Genomic DNA, 26,207 nt, shown 5'->3' with positions numbered 1-26,207 from the left:
GGTTGGGTTAAGACAAATTTCAGTTGAATGCATTCAGTTGTGCAACTGACTAGGTATCCCCTTTACCTAAACCAAGGCATCGATTGCTGTCATACCTTGTCCATAGACTGCTTACAGGGTAAGGAAACTAATGTAATTTTGTCATGAGTGAACTATCCCTTTAAGTGCTTTTCAACAACAGTGTAATACACTGTACTTACGTAACTGATGACCATCATATCCTATTTCACTACCATGTAAATAACTAGGCTATGTATTAGGGACACATTGTAAAGTAAAACAAAGTTTGTTCTAGCCTAATAAAAGTGAGCCAATACCTGGAACCCGAGGAGAGGCACATGTAGACCACATCCCCCACCTCCAGAAGTAGTAGCTGTGGTGAATATGTACTCGCTCTGGTCACTAGTAACATTTCCCTCATTCTCTTTACATTATCACTCCCACATACAGGCTCAATTCTGAACATCTGTTTTGAAAGTGTAAAAAAACAAGTATACATTTTTGCACTCAATACTGTAAGTTGCTCTGGATAAGAACGTCTGCTGAAATGTAAAATCACAAAACTGAAAATGTGCTGTGACAGCACACATATGCCCTTTGCTGGCCTGATCTGGTATTTGATTTGAGTCCACACCATAGATTTATACCAGAGTGGGGTATTCTGGAAAGCAGAATTATTAAATTAGACAGTCAACTTCGATAAAACAGCCACATATGACTTTGATTTTCTGATTAAGAAAGCTACATTTATACATGGGTTGTTAAGTCAATGATACCTTGTAAATTCTAATTCTATAATTCCCCCCAAAATACTTATTTCAAACAATTTTGGACAGTTTGCTAGCGAACTCAATCAGGCCCCAGGAAGCTCTTTAGAACAAACAGTTGAATGAAAATGAAACATGTCTGATACGGCTGCTCAGTGGTTACTCTGACCATATACCACAGCTCTGTCTCTGACACATTGACCTTCCTCAGTTCCTCTACATTAACTCAGACTGAATAAAGTCATTCAGATTCAATCTACCCTCCTTACATAGACTATATTCATATCAACATACAGGGGTGGGCACGGGACATAGGACATACACAATGCTCCAATTGTTACGACGTCCTTGTTTCTTTATTTATTGTATTAATGACAATGGCTAAGTAGGAGAAGGAATAGAATAAGGAAACATATTGCAGAGTGGAAAAAGAAGAAAATGCACAAAGCAAAATATGTGGTCCAGTCTAACAAAACATATATTCTTAAGAGACAAAGATCAGTGTGTGAGGAGCTACTGCCTGACCCTCACAGGAACCTCCTGGGGCTATTCACTAGGGTTCTGGATGACTATCAATAGATACTCCTTGTCTGGAAAAGAGAGGGGAGGAGAAACTGTAAAATCCCTAAATGTGTTTCATTACATTTTAAATATTAACAATGAATGAAATGATAAGCACAATATCAACATGTCAGATACATAGATGATCTTCATGTGGCTGGGCCTCCCTTGAGAACCTAACTCACCAGGTGCCACCATGATCTCATGCTTCTTGGAGCGGATGCGGAGGAAGGTCAGGTCGTTCTGAGGGTCGAGGTCTCGGACTGTGCTCCTGGCTTTCATAGTGAGCTGGTGCAGCAGACCAGCATACTGCACCGTGGTGGAGTTGTCTAAGGTAGTTCTGATTGGGATACCTAACAAAGACCAACACACAGCATCAACTTTATAACAGAGAAGTGATGAGACTATTACTAATTAATTAGCTTGCTACATAAATTCAAATAGTATGTCTTTGACGCCCAGGGGCTACAGATGAAAATTATCAATCTAGCTAAATCTGGTACAATGGCATGTTGTACATGGTCCCTGACAAATAAAAGTAATCCTCATGTTGTGGCTATAGGTACAGCTCCTATAAGAGGATGTAAACATGGGATTGTAGAGAGGGAGGGATGCTGTTACTTCAGTGTTGTCTTGCTTACCCTCGGCATTAACAACTATTGTTCCAATTACACCTTTGTGAGTTTGAATTCTCTTTAGTGTCTCTTCGACTTCTGCCTGTTTATGGAAGAAAATAAAGTGTGTCAGTACAGCAGCTTTGCCTCACTTGGGCTCCCGAGTGGCACAGTGGTCTGAGGCACTGCATCTCAGTGCAAGACGCGTCACTACAGTTCCTGGTTCGTATCCAGGCAGTATCACATCCGGCCGTGATTGGGAGTCCCATAGGGCGGCGCACAATTGGCTCAGCGTCGTCCGGGGTAGGCAGTCATTGTAAATAAGAATTTGTTCTTAACTGACTCGCCTAGTTAAATAAATGTTTTTAAAAAAGTCTGACCAAGACAGCAAAGCAGCTGATGAGCTCACATTAACTAGCTATTCCTACTGACAGCCAATAGCATAACTAACATTAGCTAGCTACACTATATTTACAAAGGTATGTGGACTTAGTGGATTCAAATGAGTGGATTTAGCTATTTCAGCCACACTAGTTGCTGAAATGTGGAAAACAAGAGCACACCGACATGCAATCTCCATAGACAAACATCGGCAGTAGAACGGCATTACTGATAAGCTGTGACATTCAACATGGCACCGTCATAGGATGCCACCTTTCCAACAAGTCAGTTCATCAAATTTCTGCCATGCTAAAGCTGCCCCAGTCAACTGTAAGTACTGTTATTGTCATGTGGAAATGTCTAAGAGCAACAACGGCTCAGCCGCAAAGTGGTAGGCCACACAAGCTCACAGAACGGGACTGCCGAGTGCTGAAGTGTGTAGCGCGTAAAAATCATCTGTCCTCGGTTGCAACACTCACTACCGAGTTCGAAACCGCCTCAGCACAAGAACTGTTCGGGAGTTTCATGAAATGGGTTTCCGTGACCAAGTAGCCGCACACAAGCCTAAGATCAATATGCACAATTCCAAGCGTCGGCTGGAGTGATGTAAAGCTTGAGGCCATTGGACTCTGGAACAGTGGAAATGTTTTCTCTGGAGTGATAAATCATGCCTCACCATCTGGCAGACCAACTGACAAGTCTGGGTTTGGCGCAAGCCAGGAGAATGCTACCTGTCTGAATGCATAGGGCCAACTGTAAAGCTTGGTGGAGGAGGAATAATGGTCTGAGGCTGTTTTCAAGGTTCGGGCTAGGCCCCTTAGTCCCAGTGAAGGGAAATCTTAAATGCTACAGCATACAATGACATTATCTACGATTTTGTGCTTCCAACTTTGTGGCAACAGTTTGGTGAAGGCCCTCTCTTGTTTCAGCATGACAATACCTAGGTGCACAAAGCGAGGTCCATACAGAAATGGTTTGTTGAGATCAGTGTGGAAGAACTTGAGTGGCCTGTACAGAGCCCTGACCTCAACCCCATCGAACACCTTTGGGATGAATTGGAACGCAGACTGCGAGCCAGGCCTAATCGCCCAACCTCACTAATGCTCTTGTGGCTGAATGGAAGCAAGGAACGCAGCAATGTTCCAACATCTAGTGGAAAGCCTTCCCAGAAGAGTGGAGACTGTTATAGCAGCAAAGGGGGGACCAACTCCATATTGATGCCCATGATTTTGGAATGAGATGTTCGACGAGCAGGTGTCCACACTTTTGGTCATGTAGTGTAGTTACTAACATTTATCTATCAAGCTATCGTTAAAGCGGCAATCAGCAGTTGAAACGATAACAAAGCGAATCCCAACCACTGTTTCGGTAAAAAAGCGGGGGGATGGGGCTGTAGAAATGTAACCAAATTTAAAGACAGAGCTATGGATGCAAAGATTGACCATCCATGATATAATTTTTATATTTTTTATCATGTTCCTCTTCCTAGTATCCTGACGGCTAATGTCCAATCGCTGGAAAATAAACTTTGAACTCCGAGCAAGGCTTCAATTGCAGAGGGACATCAGGGAATGCTGTGTCTTTGTTTTTACTGAGACTTGGCTTACAGACAATACAATCAACTCTGATATTCAACTAGACGGCTTCTCCATATTCCAAATGGATCGATCTTCGGCTTCTGGTAAGAGTCGGGGGAGGGGGGATATGTTTCCTCAAACAATTCCTGGTATACCGAAGTTGAAAACCTCTCAAGCTCCTGTTCACCAGACCTGAAGTTTCTGATGCTGAAATACCCCACTATATGCCGAGGGAATTCATATGTTATTATCACAGTTGTTTGCATAACGCCACAATCACACACCAAGGCGGCACTCATCGAACTGTACAAAATCATCAGCCAGCAGAATCCTCTCCCCCGGGTTCCCAAGTGGCCTAAGGCACTGCATCTCAGTGCTAGAGGTGTCACTACAGACCCTGGTTCGATCCTGGGCTGTATCACAAACGGCCATGATCGGGAGTCCCATAGGGCGGTGCACAATTGGCCCAGTGTCGTCCGTGTTAGGGGCGGGTTTGGCCGGGGTAGGCCGTCATTTTGTAAAATAACAATTTGTTCTTAACTGACTAAAATAAAACCCTGCATCTTGTCGTGGGTGACTTTAACCAAGCCCGTTATCTTCCTATCACCAACATGTATCCTTCCCTACAAGAGGATCCGCTGTGCTTGACCATGTATACACAAACATCTGTGACGCGTACAAAGCCATCCCCGACTTCGGCAAATCAGATCACGTCTCTCTCTTCCTACTCCCCGCCTACAAGCAGCAACGAGAGAGAGAGAGAGAGAGAGAGAGCCACCAACACAGAGAATAGTGAGGCGCTGGACAGGGGTAGACTCAATTCCGCAGGATTGTTTGGAGAATATGACCCAACACACCTCCAAGCTGTGTAAGGGCTATTTGACCAAGAAGGAGAGTGATGGAGTGCTGCATCAGATGACCTGGCCTCAACCCAATTGAGATAGTTTGGAATGAGTTGGACCGCAGACTGAAGGAAAAGCAGCCAACAAGTGCTCAGCATATGTGGTAACTCCTTCAAGACGGTTGGAAAAGCATTCCAGGTGAAGCTGGTTGAGAGAATGCCAAGTGTGCATAGCGGTCATCAAGGCAAAGGGTGGCTATTTTGAAGAATCTCAAAATATATTTTGATTTAACACTTTTTTGGTTACTCCATGATTCCATGTGTTATTTCATAGTTTGTCTTCACTATTATTCTACAAATGTAGAAAATATTAAAAATAAAGAAAAATCCTTGAATGAGTAGGTGTGTCCAACCTTTTGACTGGAACTGTACATATTACCTCGACTAACCTGTACCCCCGCACATTGACTCTGTACCGGTACCCCCTGTATATAGCCTCGCTACTGTAATTTTATTGTTTAATTATGTTATTCTTAAAAAAAATTAAAAATGAAGTTTATTTTAGTAAATACTTTAACCCTTTTTTTCTTAACTGCATTGTTGGTTAAGGGCTTGTAAGCATTTCACTGTAAGGTGACATTTCACTGTTACAGTGACATTTCACTGTAACGTGACAAATAAAATGCAGGTTCTTTCAAATAGCATTCATCTCTACTATTCATCTCCCTAGGCCTGTCTGCCTTTTTTATCGGTCTTGAGCTATCCCTAGTGAAGTCGACCATTGTAGCCTATCAAATCTGGGTCCAGTCCAATGACTGTATATATGAAGGTCCGGCCCGACGCTGTCGCTAGAGAACTTGCAACATTGTATCAACAAGCCTGTTCCAAGCTCTGTTTCCAGCACCAGTGAGCACGCGACAGACATAGCTGTTTTTGCACAAAGGGAAATGTCTTGATGTATTTTAAGACATCTCCATTCGATATAGGCCTATGGGATCCTCAGAACATGACATTTTGCTCTTTCACACCAATGCCTGGTGATTATGAAGGGGGATAGTGTACAGTCGTGGCCAAAAGTTTTGAGAATGACACAAATATTAATTTCCACAAAGTTTGCTGCTTCAGTGTCTTTAGATATTTTTGTCAGATGTTACTATGGAATACCCCCTCCCGGATACGCACCAGGTTGTAAGCGCGCCTGAGATCCAATTTTGTGAAGAAGCGCGCCCCGTGCATTGACTCAATCGCACTGGCGATGAGAGGCAGCGGGTAGCTGTACCTCACAGTGATCTGATTGATACCCCGATAGTCAATACACGGGCGCAGACCTCCATCCTTCTTCTTCACAAAAAAGAAACTCGGAAGCAGGTGAAGTGGAGGGCCGAATGTATCCCTGCCCCAGGGATTCGGAGACATATGTTTCCATAGCTGCCGTCTCCTCCTGTGACAGAGGATACACGTGACTCCTGGGAAGTGCTGCGTCTACCAGGAGATTTATCGCACAATCCCCCCGTCGATGGGGTGGTAATTGAGTCGCCCTCTTCTTACAGAAGAGCGAGAGCCAAATCGGCATATTCTGAGGAGATGCGCACGGTGGAGACCTGGTCTGGACTTTCCACCGTAGTCGCACCGATGGAAACCCTTACACACCTCCCTGAGCACTTTCGTGACCACCCCTTGAGAGCCCTCTGTTGCCACGAAATAGTGGGATCATGATAGGCCAACCAGGGTAGGCCCAGCGCCACGGGAAACGCAGGAGAATCAATCTTGAAGAGACTGATTCTCTCCTTGTGATCCTCCTGCGTAACCATGTCTAGTGGAGTGGTGGCCTCCCTAATCAGCCCTGACCCTAATGGTCGACTATCTAGGGCGTGCACAGGGAAGGGCATATCCACAGGAACAAGGGGTATCCCTAAACTATGGGCAAATGAATGGTCAATAAAATTCCCAGCTGCGCCTGAATCTACGAGCGCCTTATCCTGGGAATGCGGGGAAAACTCAGGAAATGTAATAAACATATACATGTGAGCAACAAGGGGCTCTGGGTGAGCCTGGTGCCGACTCACCTGGGGTGACACGATAGTGCCCTGCCTGCTGCCTTGACTCCCTGAGGAACCCCCCCAGCACCGACCAGCAGTGTGCCCTCTGCGGCCACAGATGGTGCAGGGAATGATCCCTCCTCCGGTCGCCCTAATCACACCACCTCCCAGCTCCATGGGCGTCGGAGCGGAGTTGCTGGGGGATGGAACTGACAGGCCCCGATCCGGACGTCCGCGGGTAGCCAGCAGGTTGTCCAGCCGGATGGACAGGTCCACCAGCTGGTCCAACGTGAGGGTGATGTCTCGGCAGGCCAACTCGCAACGGATGTCCTCGCACAGACTGCACCGGTAGTGATCGATCAGGGCCCTGTCGTTCCATCCCGCGCTGGCGGCCAGGATCCGGAAGTCCAAAGTGAAATCCTGCGCGCTCCTCGTCCCCTGCCTCAGGTGGAACAGACGTTCACCCACTGCTCGACCCTCAGGCGGGTGGTCGAAAACTGCCCGAAAGCGGCGGGTGAACTCTGCGTAATGGTCCAAAGCTGCGTTTCCCTCCCTCCATACGGCGTTGGCCCCCTCCATGGCTTTGCCTGAGAGGCAGGAGACGAGGGCGGACACGCTCTCACGTCCCGAAGGAGCCGGGTGGACTGTCGCCAGGTAGAGTTCCAGCTGGAGTAGGAACCCCTGGCATCCGGCAGCCGTCCCATCATACTCCCTCGGGAGCGCGAGCCAAATCCCGCTGGGACCGGGTGAAGGTGGGGTGGACAGTGGGGCCTGCTGTAATGGGGCTGGTGGAGGCGTTGGAAGACCTCCTTCTCTCTCCCATCTAGCCATCGTCTGCAGCACGCGATCCATGGCGGTGCCCAGACGTGGTGGTACCATTCTTTATTCATAGCTGTGTTCTTAGGCACATTTGTGAGTGAGCCCACTCCCTTGGCTGAGAAGCAACCCCACACATGAATGGTCTCAGGATGCTTTACTGTTGGCATGACACAGGACTGATGGTAGCTCTCGCTTTTTTCTGGATTCCCCAAACAATCAGACAAGGGATTCATCAGAGAAAATGACTTTATCCCAGTCCTCAGCAGTCCAATCCCTGTACCTTTTGCAGAATATCAGTCTGCCACTGATGTTTTTCCTGGAGAGAAGTGGCTTCTTTGTTGACCTTCTTGACACCAGGCCATCCTCAAAGTCTTCACCTCACTGTGCGTGCAGATGCACTCACACCTGCCTGCTGCCATTTCTGAGCAAGCTCTGTACTGGTGGTGCCCCGATCCCACAGCTGAATCAACTTTAGGAGACGGTCCTGGCGCATGCTGGACTTTCTTGGGCGCCCTGAAGCCTTCTTCACAACAATTGAACCGCTCTCCTTGAAGTTCTTGATGATCCGATAAATGGTTGCTTTAGGTGCAATCTTACTGGCAGCAATATCCTTGCCTGTGAAGCCCTTTTTGTGCAAAGCAATGATGACGGCACGTTTTTCCTTGCAGGTGACCATGTTTGACAGAGGAAGAACAATGATTCCAAGCACCACCCTCCTTTTGAAGCTTCCAGTCTGTTATTCGAACTCAATCAGCATGACAGAGTGATCTCCAGCCTTGTCCTCGTCAACACTCACACCTGTGTTAACGAGAGAATCACTGACATGTCAGCTGGTCCTTTTGTGGCAGGGCTGAAATGCAGTGGAAATGTTTTTGGGGGATTCAGGTCATTTGGGTGGCAAAGATGGACTTTGTAATTAATTGCAATTCATCTGATCACTCTTCATAACATTCTGGAGTATATGCAAATTGCCATCATACAAACTGAGGCAGCGGACTTTGTGAAAATTAATATTTGTGTCATTCTCAAAACTTTTGGCCACGACTGTATGAAAGTTCCTCCCAGTATTTGAAAAATCTATTATCATTCACAATGGATTAAAAAAGGTAGAGGAAAAAATGACTGAAGTTCACCTTATTACTGGTGATAAGACAACCAGAAATCCCCAAATGGGCACTTTCCTACAGTTGTGTGCAGCAGGCCAGTTAGCCTTCTACGCATGCTCAGGTGTAGAAGTAGGACAGAGAAACCACACATGCTCATTTGGAGCGCTCAAAAGAAAATACAATGAAAAAAATTGATGGTATGAAATAAACCAAAACAAGTTTCTCACAAGTGTAACAGGTTGTGTACTCTGCGAACACTGTTTCCACTCTGAGAATGGTAAATGACTATAGGCCTAATTAATCCATGCATTAACAAATGTATGTAACCAAATGGGGATTAACGGTAAATGTACTATTGGTGACATATGTAACGGGGAATTGACAAAAATAAAGGGCAAACAAGACAAAACAATGAATTTGCGAGAATTGGTGGGAGACAGCTCAGCGCATTCTGTGGGGCGTTCACTCACTGCTGTACAATGTAGAGAAAAACAGTGTAGAGAAAAACAGGGCAAATTCAAGAGGGTGCTACAAAATTAATGTCAACTTAGTTTTCTTTGCCCCATGTCATTATAAATTACATAATAGTTCTCTACAATATTATAGCCTTAATGTACTTGACAGTGTTGATGAAATAAGAACGTTAATTTGCTAGTTTAGACTGCACTGCTCTTGGTTGTATCTCTTCTATATTTGGCATTGTGAGGTGGTACCGTTTAGGAGGTGTTTCCGCTCAGTGGACCAAACAAAATCAACTTGATACCTTTTTAATTTCCACCTCCAGATCTTGGCTTTCATTGCCTATATTGGTCATCAATCTACATGGATAGACATTTCTATGACGATTATAAAGGGAAAGACTCAAAATACACAAAGAAAACAGGAACAGATTGTCTTCGGGGAGGATGGATACTGAAATTCAGTCTCTTAGCTTTGTAAAGAAATATATTTAGTCCCCATTTAGTTTTGTATTCAACGGATTTCATTTAGAAAAAGCCCATGTTTTTACTCACGAACCTGACATGCTAAATTCTCAGAGTAAATCGTCTAACATTTTAACCATATATGGTAGAGGCATGGGGTTTGGACTATTGTTTTTCTGATGGAATTCTCTATTGGATGGATAAACCATTTGTATAAACCTTCAATCATTTTATGGGTGAACGCCGTACATTCTGGAGAGCTGAGAGCATTCTGGAGAGAGATATGCCAATATATTCGCCACACACCCCTCCCCTTCTTGTCTCAACATTTCAACAACAAAAAAAGTGTTCTTATTAAACTGACTTGCCTAGTTAAATAAAGGTTAAATTTAAGAACAAATTCTTATTTACAATGTCAGCCTACCCCGGCCAAACCCAGACAACGCTGGGCCAATTGTGCACCTCCCGATGGAACTTGCAATCACAGCCAGATACAGCCTGGATTCGAACCCGGGACTGTAGTGACGCCTCTGGCACTGAGATGCAGTGCCTTAGACCGCTGCGCCACTCGGGAGCCCAAGAGGCATTTTCACTGACAGCCACATCTCAATAATCAGTTTGGCCTATTGACATGCCCTCTGCCCAAATTGAGGTCTTCACAACTAGGCATATAGACCTACATGCTTGTGATTTAAAACAAGCCACAGCTTTAAAATAAGCTAATGATCCTCTGTGGCTAAGTCACACTCTCTGGTGACATACTTTCTATGATTGTATTTACTTCCTCGGCACCCTACTCAAAACATCTTCCTGCGGCTATGAATGGATTGGTAATGACATCAGTCATCACTATTTGGTGTTCGGCCTGCCTGCACGTAACACTCCCTTTACATAACTATTATTGAACTAGCTAACTACATGAGACAAAACATTTCATGTTAATGAAATAATTATTTTTACCATATTTGGAGGTGCTGACTAACTTTAGCTGTCAAATCAATGTTGTTGTAGTCTAGCAAACAGCTTCCAAAGTTATTCCTTCTACACTACCGTCGCGTTTTATTCAGTTGTTATGTTGCTACGTAGAAACGGAAGTAGCTACGATTCGACAGGAAGTAGCTACCTAGCTAGACAGCTAGCATCACAGAATTTGGTTGCATCCTCAAACACTTCACATAAAAATGCCGGAGTTAGCGGTAGAAAATGTGGTTGTCCATCCACTGGTGTTGCTCAGCGTGGTGGATCATTTTAATAGGTATGTCATTAATAATATAAAACTGTTTCCAAATCCTAGCAATTCGTTACATCTTTACTAACTTGCTACTTTTTGTACTAGATGATGTTGCAGCCAGGCCTAGCTAGGTTAGCTGGCCAGCTAACCCTGCTGAGTCAGAAACTCATATGAAGCTGTGTATTTGTTAGCCATGACAGTAGCATAGCTAACTAGTTCATTTTGGCTAGTAAATTGTATGTACAGGCCACTCACTACCTATTAGTATTAGCAAGTAACAACTGATTTCTAAATAATGGAACAATTGAAAAACAATCAGTCAGTTTCGTAGAGCACAACGTCATTATGTATCAGGGTAGCTAACTTATCTAGTGTCGGGGTAAAAATAGTTATTTTGACTTTAGTCTTAGAGGAAATGTTTGATTTCCTCCAAGACATCCTATGGTATTGATTGTGTAAATGTTATGTTGTTTTTACAGAATAGGGAAAGTAGGCAACCAGAAGCGAGTAGTGGGTGTTCTCCTCGGCTCTTGGCATAAGAAAGTCCTTGATGTGTCCAACAGCTTTGCAGGTGAGTTCTTCTCCTTTAATCTTGTAACGTTACTAAAATAACCTGTTATGTCATGTGGCTAGTTTATAACATTTGTGACGGCAGTGTAATTATGATGACAACATGTTTAGCTACATAAGCCTGTAGTTGGAGCCAATATTGATTGGATTTTCTCCAGTGCCATTTGATGAGGATGACAAGGATGATTCAGTGTGGTTCCTGGATCATGACTACTTGGAGAATATGTACAGCATGTTCAAGAAAGTCAATGGTGAGAACTCACTATACATTGGTACATTTTAACTATAGAAATTCAGTCTCATTGACTTCTACAGTCATCCTATAAGATTCTCAAACCTTTCCCTTCTCTTCTATCCAGCCAGAGAGAGGATAGTGGGCTGGTATCACACAGGTCCTAAACTACATAAGAATGACATTGCCATCAATGAACTCATCAAGCAATACTGCACCAATTCAGTAAGTGCTTTCAACCCTGTCAATATTCCACATTAATAAATACCAGTAAGACATATGTTCCATCTCCTGTTGAAATTATGAAATTGTATTGATAATGCAGCAGAGAATTTAACAATGACTGTGTTTTGTATGGGACTTTCTCCCTCTCAGGTATTAGTGATAATTGATGTGAAGCCTAAGGACCTGGGCCTGCCAACAGAAGCCTACTTTTCTGTGGAGGAAATACATGATGTAAGTGGAGCATAGACTTGTATGAGCCTAACTGACAAAATCAGTCTAACCCTGGACCAGCCAACCCCGAGGTCTCTGGGCTGATTTTGGACTAGGCATACAAGTGATCACACAAGTTCTTGTTACTTTACTTCTCCAGGACGGCACTCCGACCTCCAAGACGTTTGAACATGTGACCAGTGAGATCGGAGCAGAGGAAGCAGAGGAGGTGGGCGTGGAGCACTTGCTCAGGTAGGCATGATCTTTTAACTGGACCACACACACACACGTTCCACATACCCATCTTTCTTTCTCTTTTACTCACACGTACAATAAAGCATTTCAGGGAGTCGTCTGACTTCCAGTTTAACGCCACACTGAATTCTACATCCTTTTCTATTCTCCTTTGATATGTTCTCGTGTCCACAGAGACATCAAGGACACAACAGTGGGTACTCTGTCTCAGCGGATCACCAACCAGGTACATGGCCTGAAGGGACTCAACTCCAAGCTGCTGGACATCAGGTCTTACCTGGAGAGAGTGGCTGCAGGCAAGCTTCCCATCAACCATCAAATCGTTTACCATTTACAGGACGTCTTCAACCTGCTTCCCGACGTCAACCTACTGGTATGATGGGGTGTGATTCCTTGTTGTGCTGTATACAGATTCCTTGTTGTGCTGATCAAATCCCCTGTTTAGTTAATCATAATTCACAATGCCCTGATCCTGCCACTTCTCCATGCAGGAGTTCACTAAGGCCTTCTACCTAAAGACCAATGACCAGATGCTGGTGGTTTACCTGGCTTCCCTTATCCGCTCAGTGGTGGCTCTTCACAACCTAATCAACAACAAGATCTCCAACCGTGACGCAGAGCGGAAGGAGGGACAGGAGAAAGAAGAGGGCAAGAAGGAGAAGAAAGAGGACAAGGAGAAGAAGGACGAGAAGGAGAAGGGCGACTCCTCATCCAAGAAAGATGAGAAGAAGAAAAAATAAGTGCACACTATTTTGGTGTGTGTCTTATAAACCACCCTATTCCCCTGGATAGTGCACTACTTTTGGCCTGAGTTACATGTCTGTGTATATGGTCTAGCTAAAAGTAGTGCTCTATATGGTGTCATTTGAGACTTTGTCATAACTGGCATAATAACTGTAGTGCTGAGGGTGAGAGGATGGTTATGTGTATTGGATGTTCTCTACAATGAGAATGTTTGTTCTGCACTGTCCGGGCTGCGTTCAGTAGGGCACAACGTTAAGGAACGCTCAGATAGAAATGCATATTGTAGAACCGACATGCCTCTGATGTGAGCAATCACATCAGCTCTATTCTGTTACTTCTATCAGTAACGTTCAGTAAATTCCCCCCTCCTGAATGTGACCCTGGTGGTGTGTGTCTCGTGTGTGTGTGTCTCGTATGCATGTATGTATGTATGTATGTATGTATGTATGTACGTACGTACAGAGACACACAATTGCCTGGGAGCTCTTATCTTTCGTATGGTGAAAAGGAACATTACATTTCTGTATCACTCATTAAAGTGGGGTCCTATTAAATAATTTTATGTTTCCAATTGGCAAATGTATTTTTTTTGTTCCTTGGATGTGTTTTGTACTGTATAATATGTAATGTCATAGAAACACAGGGAGGAGAATTGTGATGTTAAGCTGCCTCCTCTGCAGTCATGCCAGGCATTTGTGTGGAAGACATAGGGCATGTTTTACATTGCAGCAAAGAACCTTGCATCATAAATAACAAATTATTATTTGTCAAAGTTTACCAATATACATTATGGTTTTGATCCTAACACAGACACATTCAAGGCTGGTGATGTACTACCTATTATGAATCCGTATCTAACAAAACACAGGCTATAGACCAAGTGAAAAGAGTGTTTTGAAGTTTATTTTCCCATTTGGATTAATTGTAGATGAACTATTGATAGAATCTATACTGGGTTAATTGAGGACAAGCTTTCAGACAATGAACTAAATAGTAATGGAAGGCGCTTTATACAGATCATCATTGCGAAGCATGTCACTGACAGCAAGCCTCCCAAATGTATGATAATCCTTCATGGTGCAGCTATAGGCATAGATTTGGATGTGTGAATTTATATTATAACATACGATATAGCGGACGGTGGTTTATGACAAAAATTCGCTAGGCTACAATTATTTTCAGATTTCAGCTAATTCGACTATTGTACCAGCAATGAATACGGCGGTATTCTACAATGTGCAGCAGCCAGTGCATTAAACGCAGGTTGCGTCCGGTAAATCAGATTATTGGACGGTAAAAGGCTGGCTATGGTAAAATGGATTGTGACGTGATGGTTTAAAATCCCGGGGGAGGGAGAGCATCGCATGTCCTCGCCCACGGTAAAGTAGGTAGTCGGCTGACAGGGCACATACGACAGACGCACCACCCATTACACTAAATAACATTCTTTCTTCACTATGTATCCAGGCATGGCTCCTCAAATATCACCCTAGTGAGGCGTGAACCAGCACGAGCGGTAACATGGCCACCTATCACCAGGTAAAGTGTACCCTATGTTCTATTTGCAATGTCAGTCAGACAGATTCCTCGTCTTGTCTGGACAGAATGATATTCTGCAGAATGGACGTTTCTGATTTATGTGTCAGTGTGGTTTCATAATAACATCAGGATCACGGGACAGGACCGGTGTGAATACATATCTGGCATTTGTTAGCTACCTTGTCAATTGACATAATTTCACAATTCACGCAGCCTGTCCAGTGGCGGTTCTAGATCATTTCAACGGGGGGGGGCAAGCTGGGGCCAGTTGTACTGTTAGAGGGACCAGTTACATTACACGTTATTGTTGTCATATCGTTTTCTTCACTGCATTGCAGGCATTAGCAGGCAAAATACCATGTTCATAATCATCGTTGCCACTGTCAAATAACGGATGTAAAAAAATAATGATAGCAAAAAATAGTTATGTAAAAATGATTTCATACTCCACATTTAGGGGGGCCACAAGGGGGTCCAAAATTGTTTACACGGGCACTCCCCCCCCCCCCCCCCCCCCCAGAACCGCTAGTGATCCTGTCAGGCCTAGTATGAAGTCCTGAAAGCGGATCGCACCCTCTATCTCGCTCACCCAGAAACAGGTGGTTGAAAGCAAGCTTAAATGTTGCAAGGATGACGTGTGTGTGCGTATGTGCTTCAGTTTGCGAAGACATGGTCAACTCAATGAAGACTTGTGCCATTCTGTGCTAACATTTCAAGACCTTGGAACTATAACGATATTTTTAACGTTTTTGTAAAAAATTTAAAAAATGTGTTCGTCACATAATTTATCTTTAAATGGTTCTTCGTATGTATTTGATGTGATTTAAAAAATATATATTTTATTTTAAGTGAAACAAAAATGGAAAACGAGTAAATTCTGCATAAATTCATTTCAAATTGGCTGTATAAAGTTATATCTGCAATCCAATTACAAGTCTGAACAAATACAGACGGACCAATCAGAAAATGTCTTTGCCATGTCTCTCTAGGAATGGCGGAGTTTGTTTTTCTTGGCCGGGTGCCTCAGGTGGGTGGAGACTTCTCTTTAGGACGGATGGAAAGGTTTAAAATGACTGGGCCATGCAACATGAATTTGACCTGTGTTGTAGACTTGTCTAGCCAGCAATAATGGCACCCAAACAAACCACAACAATGTCAGAAATCTTAAAGTATATGTTGTCACATCGTTCAGTGTTGATAGTAATTCGTCTGATGATCATAATATATTTCTTAATGTATTTGATGTGTTCTGACTATCTTGGTCAAATAGTTATGTCATTTATCTATTCAAAAAGCTACAGTTTTCTTTACTGAATGTCTAATCCAGAAGTGTCAGAACCTTATTACTAAACCCTGATTGCATTTCAGAACTATAAGGTTCTATCTGTGATTGCACCCCCCTAAAAAAAACAGATTTACAAATGTCTCAGGATTTTGATACTCTGCAATTTAGGTACCTTTAAGGCGAGGCCCTTATGAAAGAAGAATTCACTACAAAACAGTTCTGACATCTGGGATGTGAGAACTTTGATGCTCAATATCTCAGAACTATGATTTGCACAGATAGAACCTTATAGAACCCAAGGTCACGATTTACTAAATGTTTTAGCGCTTTGCTCCTTCAGATACCAGATGATGAGAAGGGGTATGAGTTGGACCTCTTCTGTGTCCCCAAACACTATGAGGAGGATTTAGACCGGGTCATCATCCCTCATGGACTGATCATGGACAGGTAAGGCAAACCATCACCACTGGACTGGCACTCTTGGAACCTGGGTAGACTACTGTACTGTAGCGTCATCATCAAACCCCAGGGCACAATGCTGCGTCAAGGTTATTATAGTAAACAAAAAATGAAACAAAAGCTAATCATAAAAAAACTATTTAGTAAAATGAAATACAATGATTAAGCAATCTGTTTGATAAACTAAAACTATACTAAAACTTTGACTCCAAAATGAGCTAAAATAAAAACCATCATAAATTGTGTTCAGTTTTAGTTTTTTCTCTTCTAGTCTTTGGGCAAAAACCAAATGGGGATTTCAAGAATTTTTTCCTCTAATAGGGTATTCAAGCTTCTGAATCTGGCAGGTAAATGCTGCCAGGAGATGGCGATGTTTCAAATAGGCCTAGCTTGTGCATCGCTAGCCATCTGGTCTCGCTAGACAGACGGGTTGCCTTCCACAATGTTCCATCAAACAAGTCTGTACAAGTACCTGCGTCAGTTGGGATAGAGCGGAGGAGTAGGAACAGGGAAGCCCGTCACATCACCACCTTATCCGCTTGTTGCATAAACAACCCCACCGGACACAAAGTAGTAACTAGCTAGCGAGATGGAGAATGCGGAGGTTATTTTAATGAGTGCATTTTGCATCATCTACCTCCAAGCCAGGTTATGTCTGGCTACAGGCTATGGAAACTCATATTTGTTGAGAGATTTGTCTGAGGCCCCTCCCTGGGAACATTTTTTTCCCGAAATGTCCAAGAGAATCCGACATCTTCCCTAGACCAAGTGCTGTTTCTCTAGGTCTGGGATTTTCGAGACTACTAGCTATCACCAATGATGAGCTATTATATTGACAAGCTAGTCGAGTGACTGCTCTAACAATGGAAAAACAGGTCCACAAAGATGGAATGCAGGCGGGAGGTGGAAAGATCAGGTGGGATCATTCTAGCCAATGAGAGGGCAGATACTCGTGTGAACAACAGGCACAACTCAGATAGTCTAATTTTCAAAGTTGTGGAAATGCCACGTGTCCTCTTATCAGTGCATTCGTAAAAACCTAACCATTAAGAAACTTCTATTCGATCAAATAAGCCTAGCGTAGCAAATTACTAATACAATTTTTTGTTGACCAAACTCGACACTCTCATTGACCTCCATACATTAATTCCTCACTTCCACTAGTTAATGCTGATTTTCACGCAGACAGATTTAGGGTTGGCGTCGACCCTCTCGCTTCGCCTTTTTCCTCTCTGTTATCACTAGCTAACAGAATTACCACCTACAACACATAAATGGCTCCTAGCCTCCCACACATAGGAGGCTGCTTTCTGTCCCCAACACTAACACTAAAACTTAAACTAAATCATATAAAAACGAAATAAATGTTTTTATCTAAAACTGAATAAAAAAACCGAGTAACTCAAGTTGGGAAACTAACAAACTGAATTTCAAAGAAAAAAAGAATAATAAAAATAAAAACTAATATATAGCTAAAAACCTTGTGCCTCATACAATAAATGGAGAGCAGAAAATTAGGGGTTTAACTCGTCTTATCAAGGTTACAGTGAGTTGTTACCAGAAATAGTGTCTCTCTCTCTCTCTCTCTCTCTCTCTGACACACACTTTCCTATTCCCTTGTGGAGTAAATCAGGACTCAACATTCTCACCACTCTGTGCCTCCATTGTTTTTTAAATTGACCCATGGTTGCAAAGGCATATTGTGTGAAACAGCTCACCAACATATTTGTTAGACAAATCACTGTAAGGCATTCAGACCAGCAGTGATGTAACAGCCACCATCAATTTGCATTGCAGACATTATGAATGAGACCTGGGCAATCGGACTACCTGGTTGTAGAATGCCATGTTAAACTGTGTTCTGAATACTGTAGTAGGACTCCAAACAGAACATTTGGTTTGACCCAGGCAGCAACTTTTCATCAGGTGTCCACCTGGTCAGACTAACCACAAACCATTATTGTTTTCACTGACTAGATCACAAACCAACTGAAGATTGATGAGCCTGCACAGAAATTACAGGTCACGTGCCATTGTATCTTCTCTCTCTCCATGCCTTTTCTCTCTGTCCCTTCTGTCTCTCTCTAGGACTGAGCGCCTGGCTCGTGATATAGTCCGGGACATGGGGGGACACCATATAGTAGCACTGTGTGTTCTCAAAGGAGGTTATAAATTCTTTGCCGACCTGCTGGACTACATCAAGGCCCTAAATCAGAACTGCGATAAGTCTGTCCCGTTGACTGTGGATTTCATTAGACTAAAGAGCTATTGTGTGAGTGAACCATTCCACATTCATCTTCCTCCTTCAATAGCTTCCAAATCAGTTAGATACAGTAGATGGCAATCTTTATGTACAGTAAATGCTGGGTTACATGCTTATTCTGGGTATTGTTGCTGGAGAATTGTGTTGTCTAGGCTGGTCTTAGATCAGTTTGTGCGTTTAGCCAACTCCTTTGTTAGCTGTTCTCATGCCAACAAACACGACACGGGTTGGCTAAAGCACAATCGGATCTACCACTAGACTCGGATCTGCTACTGATGCATGAGCAGATAAAACTGCCATTTGCCAACACTGTTATGAGGTATATTTAGATCACCACTAGATCACCTTATGATAGATTTAGACCATCACCCTCATCCTGGGTGAGGTGTAGTTTTACTGGTGTGTATTGTCCCCAGAATGACCAGTCTACAAACCGTGTCAAAGTTATTGGAGGGGATGAGCTCTCTACTCTAACGGGGAAGGTGAGATTTGATTGCTTGCCCTAACCACTGATCAAATATTCTACATCTTAGGAGTGAAATTGTAACCCTTTTACAGGCTCCGTATTTTTAAAAATAAATTATTCAAATGTTCTGATTATGTACATATTCGTCAACAGTATATTTGTGTATTCAATTGTTTCCTCATTTCCTTTGCAGAATGTTTTGATAGTTGAGGTAAGACAATTTCCCTCTGTCTTTCTAGCACTTCATCTGAAATATTAAATCTCACAAAATGTTAAAACTGCTGTAAATAAATGTGGAGCATGCTAGCTCTCACATCAACCATAGCAATATGACCAGGGCACAAATCACATTCACTCTTGGGTGTACCATCGCTATGGCTGTCCACATAAATATTTTATTGCTTGCCTTGAATTGTTGTAAGACTGCTTTGCACGCCTTGAATTGAAACCCCTTATCCAACGGTATCTGTCCTGCTGATTTGTTTAGGACATTGTGGAGACTGGGAGGACTATGGAGACACTGCTATCACTGCTGAGTGAATGCAATCCAAAGATGGTCAAAGTGGTCAGGTGAGAACCATTGTATACAGCACACAGTACTCTCTTTCCTCCAATATCATGCCTACTGAACATTCTCTACAACTACTGTGTTTCCCTGATTTAGACAGAAGTGTTGCAGCTCAGAATGTCAGTCACTTTGCCAATCCAGACAGCATTGTGAATGACAGCACTCTCTGTCTACCCTAATGCTCTCTCTTCCCCTTAAGCGCTGATTTAGAGATGTTATGTGACTGGAACAGCTTAAGAGTTCATCTATGTACTGTTAACTGATCTGTGGCAGGACGGGATAACCCTCTGCTATCAAAGGGACTATTTGACTCTCTAGTTTAGGTTGTAGATGGCAATGTTCTTGAATGCATTGTAGTACACTATATTATTGAGAGGCCATTGAGTGGATTGTATTTTTTGCTGTGCAGACCATGTCATTGAGAACATTCCATGCCATTAAGAGCATGGTTTGCCTAGAGATCCTATTCATTTCTCTGGTTGTATGCTTTTTCATTTCAGCCTTCTAGTCAAGAGAACACCAAGGAGCTCAGGATACAGACCAGACTGTGAGTTTTGCTGTGTGTGTGTTGGGGAAAGGGGATACCTAGTCAGTTGTACAAGTGAATGCATTCAACCAAAATGTGTCGTCCACATTTAACCCAACCCCTCTGAATCAGAGAGATGCAGGGGGCTGCCTTAATCGATGTCCACGGTGCGGTTGTGTGTGTGTGTGTGTGTGTGTGTGTGTGTGTGTGTGTGTGTGTGTGTGTGTGTGTGCACGCCCACTGATGTACTAGAAAGAGCCTCAGCCTTAGGCAGGATGACCATATATAATGTAGTTATATTTTCCACATGAGATTAATATGCTTATCTGAAAATCTACTTTAAATGTAATTGAACATGGTACTCTAGTACTAGGATGCTACACACACGGTTAGTGATTATGCAATGCTTTTAAGTCGGACTTAGCTAAGCTTTTAAAGATGGTGCTGCAGGGAAAGCTGTTTGCCTTAGACTTGCTCTATGTCCCTGGCAGCTAAAGGGTCAACCCCAGTCACAGACAACAGGAGTCAACCATCTAGCCTCCAGAGAGAGAAAAGAGCAACATACTTTATATATGTACAGTGAGGGGAAAAAAGTATTTGATCCCCTGCTGATTTTGTATGTTTGCCCACTGACAAAGAAATGATCAGTCTATAATTTTAATGGTAGGTTTATTTGAACAGTGAGAGACAGAATAACAACAAAAAAATCCAGAAAAAACGCATGTCAAAAATATTATAAAATGATTTGCATTTTAATGAGGGAAATAAGTATTTGACCCCTCTGCAAAACTAGTACTTGGTGGCAAAACCCTTGTTGGCAATCACAGAGGTCAGACGTTTCTTGTCGTTGGCCACCAGGTTTGCACACATCTCAGGAGGGATTTTGTCCCACTCCTCTTTGCAGATCTTCTCCAAGTCATTAAGGTTTCGAGGCTGACGTTTGGCAACTCAAACCTTCAGCTCCCTCCACAGATTTTCTATGGGATTAAGGTCTGGAGACTGGCTAGGCCACTCCAGGACCTTAATGTGCTTCTTCTTGAGCCACTCCTTTGTTTCCTTGGCCATGTGTTTTGGGTCATTGTCATGCTGGAATACCCTTACACGACCCATTTTCAATACCCTGGCTGAGGAAAGGAGGATTTGACGGTACATGGCCCCGTCCATCGTCCCTTTGATGCGGTGAAGTTGTCCTGTCCCCTTAGCAGAAAAACACCCCCAAAGCATAATGTTTCCACCTCCTTGTTTGACGGTGGGGATGGTGTTCTTGGGGTCATAGGCAGCATTCCTCCTTCTCCAAACAGGGCGAGTTGAGTTGATGCCAAAGAGCTCCATTTTGGGCTCATCTGACCACAACACTTTCACCCAGTTGTCCTCTGAGTCATTCAGATGTTCATTGGCAAACTTCAGACGGGCATGTATATGTGCTTTCTTGAGCAGGGGGACCTTGCGGGCGCTGCAGGATTTCAGTCCTTCACGGCATAGTGTGTTACCAATTGTTTTCTTGGTGACTATGGTCCTAGCTGCCTTGAGATCATTGACAAGATCCTCCCGTGTAGTTCTGGGCTGATTCCTCACCGTTCTCATGATCATTGCAACTCCACGAGGTGAAACTTTGCATGGAGCCCCAGGCCGAGGGATATTGACAGTTCTTTTGTGTTTCTTCCATTTGCGAATAATCGCACCAACTGTTGTCACCTTCTCACCAAGCTGCTTGGCGATGGTCTTGTAGCCCATTCCAGCCTTGTGTAGGTCTACAATCCTGTCCCTGACATCCTTGGAGGGCTCTTTGGTCTTGTCCATGGTGGAGAGTTTGGAATCTAATTGATTGATTGCTTCTGTGGACAGCTGTCTTTTATACAGGTAACAAGCTGAGATTAGGAGCACTCCCTTTAAGAGTGTGCTCCTAATCTCAGCTCGTTACCTGTATAAAAGACACATGGGAGGCAGAAATCTTTCTGATTGAGAGGGGGTCAAATACTTATTTCCCTTATTAAAATGCAAATCAATTTATACAATTTTTGATGTGTTTTTCTGGATTTTTTTGTTGTTATTCTGTCTCTCACTGTTCAAATAAACCTACCATTAAAATTATAGACTGATCATTTCTTTGTCAGTGGGCAAACGTACAAAATCAGCAGGGGATCAAATACTTTTTTCCCTCACTGTATGTTGTTATGTAATACTAATGCATATAGCTGTAAAGGAGAAATATACACTAAAACACATCCCATAAAGTCATGACACGGATTTCTTGATGTTCAGCATGCCAGGAACTAGAGACTCGTATCAATATGTTAATACGTGTTGCACATAGCTTTTTTGCATGTATTTGTAGAGTGATTTCTGTCTGTTTTGTGTTTCCGTCTCTCTGTATTTCCCAGACATGGGGTTTGAGGTGCCTGATTGGTTTCTGGTGGGATATGCCCTGGACTACAACGAGTACTTCAGAGACCTCAGTGTAAGTTGTCTGGGTTAGACATGATCCTGATATTTGGTCATATTCTCTACCCAAGATTCAGCTTGTTGAGTCTTAGACAAGGACCTAAATATAAGATCTGTTAAATCAAGTCTGTCATTGGTGTATTCTTTCACACACACTTGTTACCATGTGTTTTTGCTCTGTGCAGCACATCTGTATACTGAACGAGAAAGCAAAGGTGAAGTACAAATTGTGAGCTGAAGAGGCAATGGACAGATGGATGAACCACTTTGGAGGAACCACTAGGAAAACTTTGATTTTGAGATTTTTGGGGTTCTGAACCAAATGTTTTTTTTTACTCATGGATCCTACTTACATATTTAATAGAGCCCCACAGTGGTGGTGTCATAATACCTATATAACCTGGAGGTCAATCAGAGAAATGGTTCCAATCGTTTTTCCAACATTCATTTTTCCCATAGGGAATTTTAGAAACAATTAAAATAAGGGCTGTGTTTCGTGTAGGCTTACCCTGGCGTGATGTTTTGATAACCATGTAACTCCCTCTCAGACAAGGTGACTTTTATAAATATATTTGTCTCCATTTACTCTCAGAGAAATGCTAATTAGCATCAAAGTAGACATGCAAGATTACAGATCCCTGCAAGTTCGTGCAAGTCGTCTCTAGCTGACACCTTTGCTAACAGCTATTGTGTCAATTTAAAACTTGCACATGACAGTTCACAGAATTGTCCATTTAAAGAAAAGTAGTCAATTTATTAATTACTAAATTTAGCTAACATTAGATAAATGAATTCAGAGATACTTACCTTTGCCTCAATTGGGCAGTCTCGTCCAGATCTTCATGGCATTTGTAGTTCTTTATGGTAGCCACATTAACATCTAATTATCATTTCATTTTTCTTTGGGGGGGGGGGTTAAATACTGCAAATATTTTGATGTCACTTTGTACTAGAGAGATTTACATGGTTATCAAAAAGTCAGGACAGGGTAAGCCTACACGAAACACAGCCCTTATTTTAATTGTGTCTAAAATCCCATATGGGAAATATGAATGTTGGAAAAACGATTGGAACCATTTTTTTGTTTGACTGCTAGATTTTATGGGTATTATGACTCATACATTGGTACTCTATGTGAACACATGGATTGTGAATTCACTTTGCAAGATGCTCTTTGAGAAAACATTCTTATATTTAAAATGATTGTTTCCCTGGAAGGAGTGGGATGAGTAATGTGTTTAAAGTAGAGGAGGACTCGTGTAAAGATGGTTATGGGAGATATTACACCATTATAATTTCTATTTATTTTATATATTATCTTGGGGCCTTGAATGCCTCTTAGTCTGATTACGTTAGTAATAGTGAACAGTGGTGACCTGTCATTCAGGGCAGGTGTGGCAGAGCCCCACCTGTTTTGAGCCCCACATTTTTAGGGGGGATTGCCTGTTTTGCATGTTATTTTGTCATTGATACGTGTCACATCAGTTTGCAAACAATGTAAAAAAAAAAGTTTTTTTGAATAATCATTGAGTTAATAAAACCGGATACAAACATGGTCTCTCTTTTGCTTTCTTGAGTAAGGCAGCTCCAAAATGCAGGTGTTTCAGTCTAGCTCAGTGCTTTCTGTGGTGGTGGGGCAGCCAGCGGAAAATACAGAGCGTAGGGGTTGGTAATGTTCTCTAGTTGCGCTGTGATTGGCTCAGTGTTCTGTCACTCATGGGGACCCTACGTCACCGCAAAATCTACAAGGAGAGCTCGAAAATTTAAGCCCCTTGGGTGCTGCCATAGTTACATTGAAGTGCCCATCCAAGAAGGCTCAAGATCATTGGCCACAGACAAAATGGTGTCAAATCACGTTATATCTACAGTAGCTTTAATTGGACAGGTCAACATCATACTTTCAAAATCTTAGATAGCAGTCATCATGAATCAAGTTGGCAATCTACTGGCAAATCATTTTTAATCCTTATCATATCAAGAGAAATTATAGATAAATTGTATCGGTGCTCATTGGACCTAAACATTACACAAGTTGGAAATCGCAAATTCAACAATTAGTGGTTTAGAATTTATCAGTGGCTAACTGCAAGCAGTGCAAAGCAATCACTAGCCTGCTATTCAGTGGAGAGGCTGTGTGGTCCCAAGTCTGGATTTAATTGTCTCTTTTCCAAGCTTAAAAGGATAAACATTCAACATTGGACATGCTGTCAATCCAGCATGACTTCTGCCGAGCTCAAAACAACTGTTAACTCGGAACTGGGAAATCTGACTTCAGTGAGTTCAAGACTGGGAAAATACATTTTAAAAGGTCATCGAACTCGGAATTGTAGGTCGGGAACTCGGACCTCTTTCTAGAGCTATGACCTGAAGATCACTGACTTCATCATAATTCGACCTTGTTTTTTCCCGAGTTCCCAGTTGTCTTGAAAGCACCATAAATCCAGAGAAAGTCAGACTTTGATGACAAAAGTTGCCCACGAAGGACGGCCGCACTACCATGTTCAAGTGAGCACAGCACAACAAGGTGAGTCCAAAAATGTATTGTATGCAGCTGCATAAATGATGTAATATGCCAGGGAGATACGTATACTGTAGCTAAGAAAGTAATACTAAGTGTATGTGTAGTAAGCCATTAGTAGCCCGGGTGCCTCACCCTAATCATTTGGTCAATTTCCCCTCTTAAATTCGCCTCCTGTTTTGACTTGGTGGTGCACATATACCCTATAACCTGTTTTAGAGAAATGTAATCATTGAATATTGTAAGAACTTTCATTGTCTGCTTATATGCCCAGATTTTTTTATCCTATGGTTCTGATTTGGTGTACAGGGAGAACACTGTAAGAACGGCTCATGTTCAGAATTCTGTCGCTGTACATTTCAAAAGTGCTAAACAAATAGTTATTGTCACGCTCTGACCTAGGAGAGCTGTGTTTTTCTGTTTAGTTAGGTCAGGGTGTGATAGATGGGTGGGCATTCTATGTTTTTGTTTTCTATGTTTTGGCCAGGTATGGTTTCCAATCAGAGGCAGCTGTCTATCGTTGTCTCTGATTGGAAGCCATACGTATGCAGCCTGTTTTTCCTGTGTTGGTGTGGGTAGTTGTTTTCCGTTTTGTGAGTATCACCTGACGGAACTGTTGGCTGTCGTTTTGTTGTTTTGTTTAAGTGTTATCATTAAAAGTAAAGTATGAGCACTCTACACGCCGCTCCTTGGTCCCCTTTATACGACCCACGTTACAGTTATATTGACTACGTCCTAGCTCGCAACTTTTTTGTTGTTGTAATTTAACCTTTTATTTAACTAGGCAAGTCATTAACGTCTTAATCAAAATGACGGATTGCTTCTTATCCGCTTATTGTCCCCTTATGCCATAGTTTGTACATCTCAATTGTCAGTAGATACCACATCTGTTTAAGCAATTCAGACATATTAGTTATGTTTTTTAAAAGGCAGTAAATGAGGCTCAATGAACTGTTTCACTGCCAGACAAGGCTCCGCTGATAGCAAGTTGTAGCAGTGGTAAGGTATTGGGACAGCTTTATGTAGTTGCTAACAGTTTGTTGGTA

General features: G+C 42.7%; 3 protein-coding genes across 4 annotated transcripts; 2 read left to right on the top strand and 1 right to left on the bottom strand.

Moving 5' to 3' along the window:
• Positions 1–1,096: 1,096 nt before the first annotated feature.
• On the bottom strand, positions 1,097–10,717 carry LOC115152109 (dynein light chain roadblock-type 2). The gene is made up of 4 exons (XM_029696631.1): positions 10,589–10,717; positions 1,970–2,045; positions 1,514–1,681; positions 1,097–1,357 (listed from the first exon to the last, which is right to left on the bottom strand). Exons 1-4 carry the CDS (start codon positions 10,589–10,591, stop codon positions 1,314–1,316), a joined length of 291 nt encoding a protein of 96 aa, XP_029552491.1. The 5' UTR covers positions 10,592–10,717; the 3' UTR covers positions 1,097–1,313.
• Positions 10,718–10,736: 19 nt separating this feature from the next.
• LOC115152105 (26S proteasome non-ATPase regulatory subunit 7-like) lies at positions 10,737–13,674 on the top strand. Its single transcript, XM_029696625.1, has 8 exons — positions 10,737–10,883; positions 11,339–11,430; positions 11,588–11,680; positions 11,789–11,886; positions 12,037–12,117; positions 12,257–12,348; positions 12,526–12,724; positions 12,843–13,674. The coding sequence occupies exons 1-8, from the start codon at positions 10,810–10,812 to the stop codon at positions 13,089–13,091; spliced, it is 978 nt and encodes a 325-aa protein (XP_029552485.1). The 5' UTR covers positions 10,737–10,809; the 3' UTR covers positions 13,092–13,674.
• Positions 13,675–14,424: 750 nt separating this feature from the next.
• On the top strand, positions 14,425–23,124 carry LOC115152106 (hypoxanthine-guanine phosphoribosyltransferase). 2 transcript variants are annotated; one of them, XM_029696627.1, is made up of 10 exons: positions 14,425–14,474; positions 14,563–14,634; positions 16,260–16,366; positions 18,467–18,650; positions 19,058–19,123; positions 19,301–19,318; positions 19,595–19,677; positions 20,176–20,222; positions 22,583–22,659; positions 22,829–23,124. In XM_029696627.1, exons 2-10 carry the CDS (start codon positions 14,617–14,619, stop codon positions 22,874–22,876), a joined length of 648 nt encoding a protein of 215 aa, XP_029552487.1. In that variant the 5' UTR covers positions 14,425–14,474; positions 14,563–14,616; the 3' UTR covers positions 22,877–23,124. The 2 variants fall into 2 exon arrangements, with proteins under 2 accessions (XP_029552487.1, XP_029552488.1); XM_029696628.1 differs by having other exon boundaries at positions 14,461–14,479.
• The last annotated feature ends 3,083 nt before the right edge of the window (positions 23,125–26,207 follow it).

The sequence above is a fragment of the Salmo trutta genome, chromosome 17, assembly GCF_901001165.1.
Source record: "Salmo trutta chromosome 17, fSalTru1.1, whole genome shotgun sequence".
Classification (NCBI taxonomy): Eukaryota; Metazoa; Chordata; class Actinopteri; order Salmoniformes; family Salmonidae; genus Salmo; species Salmo trutta.
The sequence above is the reverse complement of the archived record's forward strand: the minus strand, read 5'-3'. Positions and strand labels throughout refer to the sequence as shown.